Source organism: Lasioglossum baleicum, chromosome 17, assembly GCF_051020765.1.
Source record: "Lasioglossum baleicum chromosome 17, iyLasBale1, whole genome shotgun sequence".
NCBI lineage: Eukaryota > Metazoa > Arthropoda > Insecta > Hymenoptera > Halictidae > Lasioglossum > Lasioglossum baleicum.
This window is the reverse complement of record NC_134945.1, coordinates 5328461-5346732: the sequence shown is the minus strand read 5'-3', so window position 1 is coordinate 5346732 and position 18272 is coordinate 5328461. Positions and strand designations below refer to the sequence as shown.

Sequence of the window (18272 nt, the reverse complement as noted above, 5' to 3'; positions counted from 1 at the left end):
CTCGTTTGCAAGTCGGAAAGTAATTCGGGCAGTAGGAAATCAAGCGGAAGTTTCTCTCGCCGAGAAACCTTGTTATTTCCTCTTAGCCATAGGCGCGGTGGATCGGGCAACGGAACAGGCAAAACTTAGGGTAAAGATCAAAAGCGAAACTAGAGAAATTCTCGTCCGCGTTCTCGATAATTTGGTGAACCCATTGTTACTGGGAATAGATACAATAGCGAAATTCGGTATCGTTGTCGAGTACCATAGAGCGGCATGGCATTTCGCCTCGCGATCGAGCGTTGAATTCCCTTTCGGTTCCCAATCAAACGAGCCACTCTGTTGCGGACTACAAATTCTATCTGACGGAGAAAAAGAGCGGTTACGCGATTTTTTGGAGAAGGAACTTCGGGACTTTGCGGAAATACCGGGGATTACCACATTGACCTCTCACCGAATTGACGTAGGCGATGCGAGACCTATTAAACAGAGGTCGTATAATTCATCACCAATAGTACGGGAAGCAATCTACAAAGAGGTAGACTCGTTATTAGCGGAAGGAATAATAGAACCTTCGGAAAGTGAGTGGTCAAGCCCCATTGTGATGGTAAAAAAGCCAAATGGCAAGTACCGCTTTTGTTTAGACTTCCGCAAAGTCAATGCAGTTTCAAAAAGAGACGCGTACCCGCTCCCGTTGATGACAGGCATTCTAGATAAACTGCGCGCGGCACGCTATATTTCCACCCTCGATTTGAAACAGGCGTACTTCCAAATTCCACTAGAGGAGGGCAGTAAAGAAATTACCGCGTTCACAGTTCCGGGCAAAGGGTTATATCAATTCCGAAGAATGCCATACGGACTCACGGGGGCACCGGCAACGTTCCAACGTTTATTGGATCGTTTAATAGGGCCGGAAATGGAACCCCACGTATTTGCCTATTTAGACGATGTAATTATCGCTACCGCCACTTACGAAGAACATTTAGTCTGGCTGAAGAAAGTTTTAGATAAAATCAAAGCGGCGGGGTTAATCGTGAATCCCGAAAAATGCGAATTCTGCAGGGATGAAGTAAAATACCTTGGATTCGTGGTGAGCCGCGAAGGGCTGAAAGTAGACGCGGAGAAAGTTGAACCCGTCCTGTCTTTCCCCGCACCGCGGAATATAAAACAATTAAGACGATTTCTCGGAATGGCTTCGTGGTATCGAAGATTTATTCCGGATTTCGCAACAGTAGCGGAGCCAATGAACATCTTATTGCGGAAAGACAGGGCGTGGGAGTGGAAGGACGGACAACAATCCGCCTTCGAAAAATTACGGTCACTAGTAGCTACCGCGCCAACCCTCGCATGCCTCGTCTGTAGACAGACGCAAGTATGGTGGGGCTCGGTGCGGTATTAGTTCAAGAAATCGAGGGGGAGGAAAGGGTGATAGCGTTCGCGAGTCGTTCCCTGAATTCGGCAGAACGGAAGTATTCCGCGACGGAATTAGAATGCCTGGCCGTCGTGTGGTCCGTTCAGAAATTCCGGCCGTATCTGGAAGGTTATAAATTCACGATCATTACGGATCACAGCAGCCTTCGGTGGTTACGACAGCTAACCAACCCATCGGGCAGACTGGCACGTTGGGCGTTGCAATTACTCGAATATGACTTCGAGATAAAATACCGAAAAGGCTCGCTGAATAACATTCCAGACGCGTTATCTCGAATGTTCGAAGGGATAAAACCGGAAGGGGAGAAATTGCCAATAGTAGCCGCGACGCGATTAGATTGGTTTGACGAAAAAGTTCGTGCAGTTGAATCAAATCCGGAGCAACACCCCGCGTGGTCAATTCGAGAGGGTCAGCTTTATTACCGACGTACAGATCCACTTATTGCAGAAATTTTGGGAGGTGATCTTAGCGAATGGAAATTAGTAATTCCAGCAGATAGGAGAAATGAGATCTTGAAAGAATCGCACGACGAGGTGCAAGCGGGTCATCTGGGAGTGGAAAAGACCTACCACAGAATAGCGGCAAAATATTTCTGGCCGGGTATGTTTAGAACTGTCGTCGAATACGTGCGACGTTGTCCCACATGCCAAATGACGAAGGTGGAACAATCCCTCCTCTCTCTCCGGGCTAATGGGTAGGCGTCGCATTTCGGCTCCTTGGATGGTAGTCGCGGCAGACATAATGGGCCCGTTTCCACCTAGTCGTGCAGGATTCGCCTATCTGCTGGTAATGCAAGACCTCTTCACAAAGTGGGTGGAATGCTGCCCTCTCAGAAAGACCACGGGTGCAAAAATTTCGGAAGCTCTCGAGAATTTGGTGTTTTCGCGGTGGGGAACTCCCGAGGTACTATTAACGGACAACGGTACCGAGTTCGTTAATAAAACAATTCACGAACTAGCGGGAAAGTACGGAATTACGATATCGACAAAACCACCGTATCACCCTCAGGCGAATCCCGTCGAAAGGGTGAACAGGGTGTTGAAAACGATGATCGTATCCTACATAGGGAAAGACCATAGGGATTGGGATCAGAATATCTCTAAATTTCGATTCGCCTACAACACAGCGCACCATACAGTACTCCAGGCTTCCCCGGCCTTTCTGAATTTCGGACGAGAGCCTATGCCAGCGGCTTGTCGTAGGGCACAAGTAGAGCCACCAGTAGAATTAGAGGTAGCGAATTCCGGGGAGTGGAAGGAGCGCGTTTCACACCTTCCAACTCTGCGACATTGGGTAGCGGAAAATTTGGATAGAGCGTACGAAACGCAATCCAAATATTATGTAAGGAGCAATGACTGGAGAAGACCGATCATATGGTCAAGATCGCAGACCCCAGAAAAACGAGAGCAACAAACTAGGAAGGCCGAGTTTGTTGACAACACAACGGAATAACCCAACGGTGCGAATGCGAGCGAGAGACGCGTGGGAAAAAGAGTACTTGGGAGAAAGTGAGAGAACGAAACAACGAGAGAAAGAGAGAGCGAATGTAACGAGGTATACATAAGGAGCGAGGACAAAGCGAGAGCGTCCTTTTTGGAGTGTGGCGAAAGCGATTAAAAAGCAAGCGACAGCGAATCACGGCGACAGAGATAACGCGTAATAGTTGTGCATCTGAGAATAAATATATGTTCATTTGTGCTGTAAATCGGAGGTTTCCTACGTCCCACACTCTGTTCCTACAAATTTGGGGGCTCGTCCATTGAAAGCCATCTTTCATAAAACATCTATTCAAGTAGAGCACAGTGTGTGCGGCCGTGAGTGCGAAAAAGTGCGATCATAGACACAACAATGAGTGCTGGATGGAAAGTGGGACATCTAAAAAAAGAGCTGGCGAAACTAGGCCTATCAACGGAGGGTACAAGAGCAGTCCTCTTCATGCGACTGGCGGAAGCAGTAGGAGAAAGAATTCCTTTGCCATCAGACGTAGGGCCAGACGATAGCGAGGATGAGGAGCCTGCGTCGAAAGGAGGTGAATCCTCGCAACAGGGAAGCAACCAACCGGTGATCGGGGCAAACGTACAGGAAAAATGGTACACGGTCCCAGACGAAGAAACACCGACCGCACGCGAACAGGAGTTAAGCCGCGAAATGGACATTCTAAGGCGCGAAAACGAGCTGGCACAACGCGAGTTAGAACTAGCCCGTCGCGAAATTGCGCTGATGCGACAATGGCAATCAGCTAGACCAGTGGTCGATGCAGCGCCGAGGACGAACGCACAACGACCGAGAGTGAAGATCGCCGAGGTCGCAGAGCTCCTGAGCATTTTTGACGGGAGTGGAGGAGTCCTCGATGGAAGCGGGGCGGTCTTTGACAGATGGGAAAAGCAGGTGAATCTTCTCAAGGCGACGTACGAGCTGTCGGAGAATGAGTGCAGAATCCTCATCGGCTTTAGACTCCGAGGAAAAGCGCTCCAGTGGCTGCACTCGAGGCCGGAATTCCTCCTGATGTCCAGCGAGGAATTGTTTACCGAACTACGTGCCAGGTTTGGTCACGAATCGGACAAGGTGGACCGCCGAAGACAATTCGAGCGCCGCGTGTGGAAGAGGGATGAAAGTTTCGCAGAATACTACCACGAAAAAGTACTCTTAGCGAATCGGGTACCGATACCAGAGGACGAAATGGTAGACGAGATCATCGCCGGGATACCCGACACCGCCGTACGCAACCAGGCGTACATACAGCGCTTCCAGAATGGCAGGGCCTTGCTCATTGCATTCCACAAGGTGCGCATGGAACCGCCCGCGAGACCTGCCCAAGGACCCAGCGACAGACGACCACAAGCACCCGAAAATCGGGCGCCAGCGACGACGCGAACGAACACGAGAGACGAGAGGATCAAACGATGCCCCAGCTGCGGATCCAAATATCACGCTCTCCTCGACTGCCCTACAAAGGACAGGGGCATCAAATGTTTCGAGTGCCGTGGATACGGGCACGTATCAGCGGCCTGCCCGACGAAGACCCAGCCTAGCAGAAGTTCCTGTAGCGTGGCGGAATTTTTGCAGAGTTCAGTGAGCTCGGCGAATGGCAAGTACTATAAAAAATCGAGAATAAACGATTGCGAAGTTAACGCGTTGATCGACACGGGTAGCGACATCTCATTAATGCGCGCAGACACTTATACGGAAATAGGTGCCCCTCGCCTTGAGGCGAGAGAAATAGTTTTCAATGGTATAGGACTTAAGAAATATAAAACCCTAGGCGAATTCCGTGCGAAAATCCAGCTCGATGACGAGAAATACGATATCCGCGTTCACGTGATTCCTGAGAATATAACGCGACACAAATTAATCATAGGCACCGACTTTTTAGACAACGTTAAGCTAGTCGCAGAAAATGGAGAAATTTCCATTCGTAGCTCCGCGCGAACTACCGACCCCAATCGGACGAACACTCCGCACATCTTTCAAATCAATTATGACCCTGAGATCAACCAGGTAGACACGTCACATATAACGAATCCGACACATAGAGCAGCCGTAGATAAAATGAGAGAAACTTACAAACCGATTAAAACACGTGAATGCAACGTTAAAATGTCCATTATCGTTAAGGATGACGAACCCATTTTTCAGAGGGCGCGACGTTTATCCCAACCGGAAAAGACAGAGGTGAATAAACAGTTAGAAGAGTGGCTGCGCGACGGAGTTATTCAGCCATCGTTATCGGAGTACGCAAGTCCGATAGTAATGGTGAAGAAAAAATACGGAACTTCAAGACTGTGCGTCGATTATAGGAAAATAAATAAAAAAATCGTAAAGGACCGCTACCCTCTCCCCTTAATAGAGGATCAGCTCGACCGACTGCAGGACGCGAAAATTTTTTCTACCGTCGACCTTAAAAACGGGTTTTTCCACGTACCCATAGAGAAGGACAGTAGAAAATTCACCGCATTCACCGTCCCAGACGGCCATTACGAATTTCTGAGAGCCCCGTTTGGACTATGCAACTCGCCGAGCGTATTTCAAAAATTCATCAACGAAATTTTTCGCGGATTAATAAAGGCCGGTATCGTGCTAATCTATATGGATGACCTGATAATACCGGCCCTAACTGCAGAGGACGGGATCGAACGATTATCGCGTACATTGAAACTAGCCTCCGAATACGGTCTCCTTATTAACTGGAAAAAATGCCGCTTCCTGCAATCGCGAGTGGAATTCCTAGGGCACATCATTGAAAACGGTAACGTGCGGCCATCGGAAGAAAAAACGGACGCGGTTATGCGATTTGCGAAACCGAAACGCGTAAGGGAAGTACAAAGTTTCCTTGGTCTAGCGGGTTACTTTCGGAAATCCATCCCCAACTACGCGACGGTCGCGCGGCCTTTGTCCAATCTATTAAGAGCGAACATCAAATTCCATTTCGGAAACGAGGAGGAGCGAGCGTTCGAGCGTTTAAAAACAGCGTTGGCAAACAAGCCTGTCTTAAAGTTATACCGGCTAGATGCAGAAACTGAATTGCATACAGACGCGAGCATGTACGGGTATGGCGCTATCCTGATGCAGCGAGATAGCGAGGATAGAGCTCTTCATCCCGTATTTTACGCGAGCGGAAAGACGACTGCGGCAGAAGAGAAGTACACAAGCTACGAGCTAGAGGTATTAGCCGTAGTAAAGGCACTAAAGAAATTTAGAATCTACCTATTAGGCATCCCGTTTAAAATAGTCACCGACTGTCGAGCTTTCTCACTCACGATGAACAAAGCGGACCTTTGCGTCCGAGTCGCGAGATGGGCGCTCTTACTAGAAGAGTTCGACTACTCTATAATACACCGATCTGGGAAACAAATGACCCACGTAGATGCTCTAAGCCGCAGTCCTCTTCCCTCCACATTAGTAATTAGCGAATGCGAGGAAAGCATAACCGCGCGACTGAGACAAGCTCAGCGCGAGGATAACGAATTAGTGAAAATCTTCGAAGCGTGCGAGCGAGAGAGAATGGACGAGTATGTGACGCGGAACGGCTTACTGTATAGAGAGTGCGATGGGGATGTGCGACTAGTAGTACCAAAAACAATGCAAACGCAGATCGTGAAGCGAGCGCACGAAAACGGTCATTTCTCGTGTAAGAAAACCGAGTGGCTGGTACAAAGGGATTACTGGTTTCCAAACATGCGGGCGAAAATAGAAAAAATAGTAAAGAACTGCGTTGACTGTATCCTCGCAGAAAGAAAGCACGGTAAACAGGAAGGCTTCCTGCATACGATCGACAAGGGAGAACTGCCCTTGGACACGTACCATATAGATCACCTTGGCCCTATCCCCTCAACAAAAAAAAGCTACCGCCACATCCTGGTGGTAGTCGACGCATTTTCGAAATTCGTATGGCTTTATGCGACAAGATCAACCGACTCTGCGGAAGTAGTCCAGCGATTAACGAACCAAGCCACGACATTTGGAAATCCGCGCCGCATCATTTCCGATCGAGGCACCGCGTTTACCTCGAAAGCGTTCGAAAACTACTGTAGCGAACAGGGTATTGAGCATGTGTTGATCGCGACCGGCATCCCGAGAGGCAACGGACAAGTCGAAAGAGTTAACCGAACCCTTATCCCGGTGTTAACAAAAGTGAGCGCCCCGAAACCCGAAAACTGGTACCGTCACCTCGACGCGCTACAGAGATGCTTGAACGCGACGTACCATCGCAGCATCGGCACCACCCCGTTCGAGCTTTTATTTGGAGCACGCATGAGAACAAAGGAAGAGCTGTCCCTCACCGAATTACTACAAGCAGAATGGGTTGAAAAATTCCAACAAGAACGAAACGAATTGCGAGATGGCGCGAGGGAACAAATCTCGAAAGTGCAAGCCGAAAATAGGAAAACGTATGGCAAGAAAAGAAAAGAAGCGCGGATATACGAGGAAGGCGATCTAGTGGCGATTAAAAAAACGCAGAGGGGACCAGGACAGAAGCTCCTAGCAAAGTACATGGGTCCGTACCAAATAACAAAAGCATTGCGTAATGAGCGGTATTTGGTACAAAAGATAGGCAACCATGAGGGACCCTTCGAAACCTCGACGGCCGCGGATCATGTAAAACCATGGACAAAGCCGCAGGCAGAATCAAACGAAAGCGATATAGAATAATTACAGAAGTTCGAAACCTAAACTGCGGAACTGGGGGGTCAGCGGCACCCGAGGACGGGTGCATTATTCCTCAAGGGGGAGAGTGTAAGGAGCAATGACTGGAGAAGACCGATCATATGGTCAAGATCGCAGACCCCAGAAAAACGAGAGCAACAAACTAGGAAGGCCGAGTTTGTTGACAACACAACGGAATAACCCAACGGTGCGAATGCGAGCGAGAGACGCGTGGGAAAAAGAGTACTTGGGAGAAAGTGAGAGAACGAAACAACGAGAGAAAGAGAGAGCGAATGTAACGAGGTATACATAAGGAGCGAGGACAAAGCGAGAGCGTCCTTTTTGGAGTGTGGCGAAAGCGATTAAAAAGCAAGCGACAGCGAATCACGGCGACAGCGATAACGCGTAATAGTTGTGCATCTGAGAATAAATATATGTTCATTTGTGCTGTAAATCGGAGGTTTCCTACGTCCCACACTCTGTTCCTACAATTATAACCTCCGACGGAAAAACGTGAATTTCGAAATAGGAGATTTAGTACTACGGCGGAACCGGGTATTGTCATCGGCGGCACAAAATGTAGCAGCGAAACTCTGTCCAAAGTTCGCGGGACCGTTCCGGATTTCGGAAAAGTTATCGGCGGTAGTGTATCGGCTTACAACCTTAGAGGGCCGGGACGTGGGAAAATCACACGTCGAAGATCTGAAAACGTACACTCCGCCTGTAGAAGGGGAAGGAGAACGGCCCAACACTGCAAATAATACAATTTCAGATGCAGAACTTCAAGGTGGATCCCTGGGTCGCGGACATCTACCAATTAATGGTAGAGGACCTCGAGTCCATGGAGGCAGTAGTGGGGAGGATGAGGGAGAATTTCCGTCGTACCCGGAAATACCCGCCCCGTACTCGGCCAGTGACCCCGACGCCAACCGTAGAACAGAAACCACCAGTGACCCCGGCGCCAACCGGAGAACAGAAGCCACCAGTGACCCCGACACCAACGGTAGAACAGAAGCCACCAGTGACCCCGACGCCAACAGTACAGCAGAAGCCAAAGGAAGCCCCGACAAAGTAAGACACGGCAAGACCATAACATACCCAGGAGCCAACAAGACAACGAGCACGCAGGACGCCAGTACTACAGAAATTCCGAGCCTGATCGGCACAGGAAAGGCAGCGGAAGAAGGGGTCATCAAAAGACCCTGTTGGAATTGTGGGGTAAGGGGCCACAACAGGAGCCAGTGCCCAGAGCCGGTGAGGCCACATTGCTTCCGCTGCGGGCTAAGGGGAGAATCGGTGCGCACGTGCCCATACTGCGCCGAATCAGTGATGCCAGAATCGGGGACGCGAGGACGCTTCCCCTCCAGCACAGGTTCCCCCTCTCTGACGGACCGTCCTCGCCGTAGCTTCTGCTGCGCACGCGCTACACACGAACGTACTTCTCTGCCCGTGTGAGTGCATGCTCGATTGCACGCGCGCTACACACAAGCGTACCTCTACAATGTCCGTGTGACTACCTGCTCGACCGAACGCGTCGGCGACGCGTTCCTTCGATTTTCACCAATTTTCATGTTGCCGAAGTTTCGGAAGCACGAGTCGGAAAGTCGGGATCTGGAGACGGCGCGCATTTGATTCCCGGGACGGCGCACAGTGGGCCAGAATGGCTCGGTAGCTGTTCACGCCTATTTCACCATTATTTCAAAACTTAAAGACCACATTAAATAGGTCGTTGAATTCGTCTTGGCGTCAGCTATAATGTTATTAAATAAAAAATATATAGTTATAAATAAATATTGAAGCTGACCACAATTTTTTATTTAAAAAAAGAAATTATTCAAATTTTTTGTATTGGGGTTTGTAGAAGACTGAGTACTGATTACTTTTTGTAGGAAACATTTTTTTGTCACACCACCGGAAATGTCTAAAAACTCGTGTGAATAATGAATAATATTTGAAAACTGGCTGTTCACCATTATTTCAAAACATAAAGACCACATTAAATATATCGTTGGATTAGTCTTGGCGTCAGCTATAACATTATTTAATAAAAAATATATAGTTATAAATAAATATTCAAGGTGCACACCATTTTTGATTAAAAAACAAAAATTATTGAAATTTTTTGTATTGAAATTTGTAGAAGACTGACTACTGATTACTTTTTGTAGGAAACATTTTTTTGTCACACCACCGGAAATGTCTGAAAACTCGTGTGAATAATGAATAATTTGGCCACGATTTCGATCGAACTCACCACTGTGCGCGTGTCACGCGACGCTTTAAACTATCATAATTTTCACGGTGGTCTGAGGGGGGACGCGAATTTTGCAGGATCTTTTAGAGGAGATGTTGCTGAAAATGTTCCACGTTGTTAGAGCCATCATTTTTGATCATTTTTTAACTTATTCCTTGTCAAAGGTGAAAAACTTTGACGATTTTCCTTAGTTGACTCAGTATTTTTTTTTATAACAAATTATGAACAATAATGTTTAGTTCCTGGTGCGTCCTCAACAAAAATATACATTCTTCGTATAAAAAAAAATTGGGCACTTAATCTTCAGTAGGTTTTCCAGGACACCGTTATGAAGAAAAGGAATTTTTTCGGTGATAAATCATATCTGAAAAAGTTTGATCTTTGAACGCTTATTGTGACGAGAGTTTTTAATAACTTTAATTAATATTATTGTTTTCGAATGTAATGGACATTTAAGAATCACTGTGCATTGGTTAAAAATCGATATGAGGACTTTCATTTTTTAGCTCATGAACAGCTACCGAGCCATTCTGGCCCACTGTGCGGCGCGGCGCGGCGCGGCGCGGCGCGGTGCACATTTTGCTATAACTTTTGATCTAAAAAAGATATCGAAGCGAAATTTGGACTACATTTATTTTTAAAAAACCGGGTTGAATGGTTCATCCTAAAATATGTTTTGTATTTCTTAAAAAATTTTTCTCGTTGATCTTTAAAGTTAAGGTAGTCCAGAAGGCCCCCAACACAAATTGATTTTTAGTCGAACCATGCTCAATAAACAATTACGAAAAAATTTATAAATATTCCACTTAATAGCACACATGATTGGGGTTTTTTTTCAGATTATGCAGACATGTTTAAAAAAATTGAAAATCTCGAAACATTCGAAGAAAATGCATATTTCGTATTGAACTTTTCGAGATACCAGTTTTATAAAAATTCATTAGTCCGATATTATTGAAACAATTGTCCTTAATTTTTCTCAGAATTTTTTATAAATTGTATCGTTAAAAAATCAAAATCAATTTTTTCGATACTTCTTTGTTGATGTATTATGTAATACTGAATATTTTTATAATCAGAAAAATAATGTACAGACTTGATAATGCAATATAAAATATTTTATTTACGTTATATTTCAATATACATATGTGCATCACTCCTAACAATTTTGGTAATCACATAATTATTGTAACGACATTTTACATATATCAGGTCGTTAAGTATGAAACTAGACAAATAAAACACAAATTTCAAACACAGTTGTCGATGACAGACATTTATCCCTTATGTCGGGAAAGCATTTATATGAAAATTCATCGCCCTCGCAAAGTTATAATCAATTAACTTTGCACTCGTTTTCGAACTAGTGAGGTCGTGTTTTCTTCGTTAATCGTTCGATAGCTTAGTTCATATAGTAAACAGCCAACAGTATGGATGAAGAGAGTGGAAGAGATGAGAGAAAGGATGAGCAGCGGAACCGGGGGTCCAGAGTGTGTGAATGAGTGAAGAAGAATGTGTGAGGAATGAGTGAACGGTGTGCTCTCTCTCTCTCTCGTGTTTAAGTGTAAATTTAAGTTAAGAATGAAGCGATAAGGAAGGTGAAGTTTGTAAGCCGAGCGGAGGTCCGTGTTTGTACCCCGAAATGGGAAATAAAATACTATTATTATTATTATTATTATTATTATTATTATAGTAAACAGCCTACAGTTTCTTTGTCGCGTTTTTAATACTTTTTAATGGGTTTTTAACATTTTTTTATCTTATTAGGAATTTATTTTAGTGAGTGACCATATTCATCGATAAAAAAGGATAAGTATACGTTACTATGTATATGTATTGAGTCCTACAAGATTGCAATTAGAATTACGATTTTAATTATGTCTACTTTTTCTTTGAATATAGCAACGCGTGGGTGTCAGCGGTAATGAAATAGCAGATTCAAGAATGACTTCAAAGAAAAGCGAAGTGTATCGTTACATTAATATTTCATTCTGTAAGTACTTTGTACTTATAACTTTAACTATGTGTTTTTTTTATGTTGTAGAAAGACAGAGGACCATTTAAAATCGCGGTAACGTAAAATCAATATTAGCAGATTCAAGAATGACTTCAAAGAAAAGAGAAGTGTATCGTTACATTAATATTTCATTCTGTAAGTACTTTGTAATTATAACTTTAACTATGTGTTTTTTTTATGTTGTAGAAAGGCAGAGGACCATTTGAAATCGCGATAACGTAAAATCAATATTAGCAGATTCAAGAATGACTTCAAAGAAAAGAGAAGTGTATCGTTACATTAATATTTCATTCTGTAAGTACTTTGTAATTATACCTTTGACTATGTGTTTTTTTATGTTGTAGAAAGGCAGAGGACCATTTAAAATCGCGGTAACGTAAAATCAATATTAGCAGATTCAAGAATGACTTGAAAGAAAAAAGATAAGTGTATGATTACATTAATATTTCATTCTGTACTTTGTATAATTATAACTTTAACTATGTGTTTTTTATGCTATAGAAAGGCAGAGGCCCATTCAAAATCGCGTGTGTGTCAGCTGAAGTGGACTTTCTGGACAACGTAAAATCAATATTAGCAGATTCAAGAGAATGACTTCAAAGAAAAGATAAGTATAAACTATACTATAAAGTTATACATTAATATTTTATTCTATACTTTGCAATCATGACTTTAACTAATTTTTTTTTTTTGTTATATATGTTACAGAAAGGCAGGGACCATTTAAAATCGATTTTCGTAACCGGATGTGTATGAAACTTGACAAATGTGTTTGAAATTTGTGTTTTATTTGTCTAGTTTCATACTTAACGACCTGATATATGTAAAATGTCGTTACAATAATTATGTGATTACCAAAATTGTTAGGAGTGATGCACATATGTATATTGAAATATCTCTGGTATCTCGAAAAGTTCAATACGAAATATGCATTTTCTTCGAATGTTTCGAGATTTTCAATTTTTTTAAACATGTCTGCATAATCTGAAAAAAATCTCAATCATGTGTGCTATTAAGTGGAATATTTATAAATTTTTTCGTAATTGTTTATTGAGCATGGTTCGACTAAAAATCAATTTGTGTTGGGGGCCTTCTGGACTACCTTAACTTTAAAGATCAACGAGAAAAATTTTTTAAGAAATACAAAACATATTTTAGGATGAACCATTAAACCCGGTTTTTTAAAAAAAAAATGTAGTCCTAATTTCGCTTCGATATCTTTTTTAGATCAAAAGTTATAGCAAAATGTGCACCGCGCCGCGCCGCGCCGTCCCGGGATTCAAATGCGCGCCGTCTCCAGATCCCGACTTTCCGACTCGTGCTTCCGAAACTTCGGCAACATGAAAATTGGTGAAAATCGAAGGAACGCGTCGCCGACGTAGTCACACGGACATTGTAGAGGTACGCTTGTGTGTAGCGCGCGGGCAATCGAGCATGCACTCACACGGGCAGAGTAAAAGTACGTTCGTGTGTAGCAAGTGCGCAGCAGAAGCTACGGCGAGGACGGTCCGTCAGAGAGGGGGAACCTGTGCTGGAGGGGAAGCGTCCTCGCGTCCCCGATTCTGGCATCACTGCGCCGAGTACTGGCGTAAGATGAATTCCGAGTATAGGGCCAAGATCGGGGCCCCGCCTAGGCCATACAAAGAATGACTCCAGCGGCACGGGTTATAAATTCCGCCGGTTAGATGGGACGTAACTTCCGTCCCATTCACTCTTATAGTTCTGGTTTTTCAATATTTAGTTCCGTTTTTTTTTCAACATTCAGTTCCAATGTACTGGACCGCTGCCCAATTTGGTTGCACAAGGGTAGTCCAGAGAAGGTGTAGTCCCGTGAATAAGAAAAGTTTCCGTTGTTTGTAAATCCGGGAAAAGTAATAAAAACAAATATAGTTTCGTATCCAGAGCCTATGAGACATTTATTTAGCAGGACTAGTAGAGAACCTTCCCCCCCGTAGAGTAGATATAGGTAACTCTCGTCCGAGGTGCAGTGTAACTTCGTGTTTCGTCAAAAGGGGAAAAACAAGGTAAGGATTGAGTGTGAGTTATTCGTGTTTATGTCGGTGAAGGCTCGTAATGTAAAGGTTGCACTTCCGAGGGGACTGTTCAGAAATCGCGAGCCGGGGAGTCACGAAGTCGACTTCTACCGGTTGGTCCGGTCCAATTTTAAGGGGGGGGGGAGTTGTGACGTTGCAAGCCTGCAACGTCACTTCTCTGTTTAATAAACGGGAAAAGAACCGTATCGGGAGTGGACCGGACCGACCGTTAGTGAATGCAAGAACCACCCGCAACTTTGAACACTCCTTAAGGAAGAGATCAAAATCGAAGATCGCTTCTAATGCCATCTGTTGCACGCCCCGAGAGCGGTTACTCTCAGGAGCGTGCCTAGGAAGCGACAAATACCGACACGGCGCCCCGCATCAAAGGATCACCCGACGACGAAATATTGGCCGCCAACCAAAACCAATCCGGATCCGCAGAAGTGGCAAAAGGCACCGCTGCACACGAGCCCGTAAACTCGAAGACGACGTGCTAGGACAATGGGGCTGCAATTGCATATCATCGGCATTTTGGTGGTCCAGCCGGCGTCTCACCCGCCTACAGTCGGCCCAGGCAAGGGTGGTGCCGAGGAGCGCCTGAGAGGATTAATCCTCGCCGATCGTCTTCGACGATCGGCCATTGGTGATTTGAAAGGTCGTGGGTCCAACGACCTGTTCTGATAGGTCGATCCTGCAACTTGCGTAGTCGCGTTGCGGGTGCGCCCATAGGAAATTTCGGCAAGACGAAAGGAGTGGGGAGATCGAAAATCGAAGCGCTCCGTCGATGCGACGCAGGATCACTGTCGCGCTGGTTATCGAGCAGATTGGTCGTGCTTCCGCATTTTCGCTTGAGATACTTTCCGTGTTCCGTCGAACTGAACGTAGTACGCGTCGCGGGTGGTTCTTCGCGACGTTGTTCGAGTACGATTCCCGAGCGAAGGCCAAGAGTTCCGGCCACATTGTAGAAATCCGGCTAGCTGATTACAGCACGGTAAGTCGACGAAGTGATCCTTGGTCGTATTTCGTGTTGGCTCAATATTTAGTGCGAGGACGAGACGAGTGCGTATCGTCCTCGAACCATTGGTGATTGCCGAGGCCTTTGGCCTCGTTCTTTGGTGCTCGCGTACTCTCGGAAACGCTTTGAGCCTTCGCGAACAGTCTCCCCCTTCGATTAGTCGGAAGTCTTCCTCTAGGAGCCGCGTCGGAAAAGGATAAGTTCGGTATTTAGCCTACATTACTAAATCGGAAAAAATAAACACATTAATAATCAGGATGAGACACAACTAACGTAATAATATAAATGTGGTCAACTGAAGACTTTTACATAAAATCGGCATTTTTATGTTCTCCGAGTTATTTAAAAATCGATTTTGCAACCAAAAATTTTGAAAAAAATCTCAGTCGCGTATGCTATTAGGTGAAATATTCATTAATTTTTTCATAATTTTCTGTTGAACATGACGCGACTAAAAATCAATTTGGATGGATACTTTTGACCATCTTATCCGGCTATACCTTAAGAATCGACGAAAACATTATTTAAAAAATACAAAATATATATTATTCTCTTTATATCATTAAACCCGATTTCTCAAAAAAAATTTAGTCCAAATTTCTCTTCGATATCTCTTTTAGATCAAAAGTTATAGCAAAATGTGCGCCGCGTCGCGCCGCGCTGTGCCGGGATTCAAATACGCGCCGTCTCCAGATTCCGACTTTTCGCCTCATGCTTTCGAAACTTCGGTAACGTGAAAACCAGTGAAAACCGAAGGAACGCGTCAGCGTCGATCAGTCGAGCAGGTAGTCACACAGCAGAGTAGAGGTACGCATGCGCGGTCGACACGGATGCGACGGTACGTCAGGGAAGGGGAAACCAGCGACTCAGGGGAAGGGCCCACGAATATACCATCACTGCGTCGAACACGAGCTTCGACTCTTCTCGCGATCATGAAGAAAATTCGACGGCACGAACGGCCAGGAGTTCGGACACAGGGAATAACGGGGACAGCCCTCGCGGCAGGACGGATCTCACAGGTCGGAAATAAACTCGAAACGGTTAGGGCTCGAATGAATTTATTCGGTGTCAAATGGTAAATTACAGGTGGGCGGCCACGTGGCCGCAACCCGGGAGCCCGCGCTCCTAGTACACTTTTGCGATGGATCTTCGATCGCGGAGCGCGTTAGTCGAGATTTCGCGATTCTAGAACAGTACGGTACGACGGCACAATGCACATCTCACCGGAGACGGGAATTCGCGGAACGCAGATGTTCGGCGCAGTTTCGACGGACTGTCGCGAGATTGATCAGCGACTCAGGGGAACGGCCCACGGCCCACGAATATATCATCACTGGTTCGACGTCCTCGAACACGAGACTTTAGCGTTCCTTAGTGCGGTACTCCCGAGTACCTGGCGCCCGAACAATATTTAGCGTTCTATTCGACTCTCCTCGCCAATTACCTTTGTCCCGAGAGGACCGTGTCCACGCGGCCGCGCACGGCCCGTCCTCAGCGGCTGTAAATTCTCGGGGTTGACCGTTTCCACCGGTCAACAAGCCGGTCGAATACGGGCAACGTTACAATATATATATGTGTGTGTATGTATATGTATATGTATATAATTAATTGATCCTATAGAAAGAATCTTTTTGTTGGCTTTTCATATTATAGTAATTTAGGCCCTACGTTGGGTATGATTGTTGGCCCTACGTGTGCGCGATCATTGGCCCTACGTTGGGTATTACCGTTGGCCCGACGTTGGCGCAATGTTGCCTGAACGTTGGCCCAACGTTGGCCCTGACTGTTGGCCCAACTGCAAAAAAAGAGCGACATTTCTAACGGTTGCCTGTGGTTGCCCAACGCATACCGCCAACGTAGGCCCAACAAAACGCCAACCATAAATGCTACTAGGGATATTTGTTTACTTTGTTTACAACTATTAGAACGCCAACATACTAATGAGACATACTCACTTAATTATCTCTTTATGATACTCGACCGTCTGAACGAGAATTTCTTTTACACTGTCTTTTCTGTCACGTTTTCTCAAACTGACATTGAACACGTGCTCCAAACGATATCTACGGAAAAATCGGTTCAAGCGGGCTATTTTAATGCATAACAGGTAGTTTTACACCTGAATACTGACCCAAAGATAGCGAACATTCCGCATGCGTGATTAATGATCACAATCCACTGCACAGTCATGGCCATAGACGCAACAACCGTAAGAATGAATGACACAGTCAAATATGATAGAATAAGTGCATAATATTTATCCTGGTCAAGAAAAAATTCATCTCGAACATGCTGTTCGAAATGATTTATAATCGAGTTATTTGATATCGACATGTTCAAGGCCTTTGGTACGATTTGAAAGATTAATAAGCCAAACGCGTACACGTAAAGAGTTACTGAAACAAATGAAAGCACAACCTCATCTCAGCTGTTATTAAACTCGACAGAAAGAAAATCCTTTCATCAGTTTTTATATGTATATACAGTGTGGAAATTATAAAACGTTACAGACGAATATCTCCAAAAATATTGATTATACGTAAAAATGTTTCAGATAAAAGTTGTTCTGTACCGAGGGGTACATCATGCGGTGGGACTTGTAAATACTTTTCCCGATGCACACTCCAAGGTGAGGTGAAGGTAAATTTTCTTTTTTCCGAACTCTTATTTCTTTCTTGTTTCTTTCCCACTGTCCAGAACACAACCGTTTGCAAAATAACGCGACATTGCTGTATTCTGAACGTAGAGTGAAACGGTCGGATTTTTTTCCCTCTCCCTTCCCCCTTGCTTCTCTGTCTTCATTCCTCTATCTCGTTATAAAACGGCGAATGTTTGAATATGGGGTTTAACTACCTACGAATTTCCCCCCAAACCCATCTACCTCCGGTTCCAAGCATAATTGTTTGCTTACGTATGTACAGCTTACAAAATCTCCATCCCTCTTCGGCGTTAGCTTTAAGAATGTGATCCTCGTTGTTTAGTGCCGCGTTATGCCAATCGCATTGTATTCTATTCATCGTTTTCCTCATCTGAAAAATAGGTGTAACAAAATTAGGTACAAATAAATCGGTAAAGCATCCAAGTTGCTATTGAGATTAAAATTTTCAAGAAAGTACACTAGGGCAGCTCTTACTTTCGAGTTTTGAATTTCTTTTATGGCACCCCGGGATTGTTCCAAATAATTAAATAAAATTTTGGAACAATCCTGGGGGTGACGTAAAAGAAATTTTTAAAAGAATTTTCGTCAAGAGTAAATAAGAACCATCCTAATGTATATCCAACCCTCCTATAACACGGTGCAAAAATTACAACAATCCTTTTGTAAGACGATACTCTCCGCATATAAGTTTCGCTCAACACGGTTGCGGTACACCACGGAACAAATTAACCGTGTT

At 44.8% G+C, this 18272-nt stretch overlaps 1 protein-coding gene across 1 annotated transcript in view; it reads right to left on the bottom strand.

Moving 5' to 3' along the window:
* The window catches only part of LOC143217518 (uncharacterized), a 52276-nt gene that overhangs the window by 26841 nt on the left and 7163 nt on the right, over window positions 1-18272 (bottom strand). Inside the window, exons 3-5 of the mRNA XM_076441903.1 lie at window positions 17789-17906; window positions 17009-17273; window positions 16833-16940 (exon numbers count right to left, since the gene is read on the bottom strand). Of these exons, the coding sequence (XP_076298018.1) occupies window positions 16833-16940; window positions 17009-17273; window positions 17789-17906 (491 nt within the window). The remainder of the gene's footprint in view (window positions 1-16832; window positions 16941-17008; window positions 17274-17788; window positions 17907-18272) is intronic.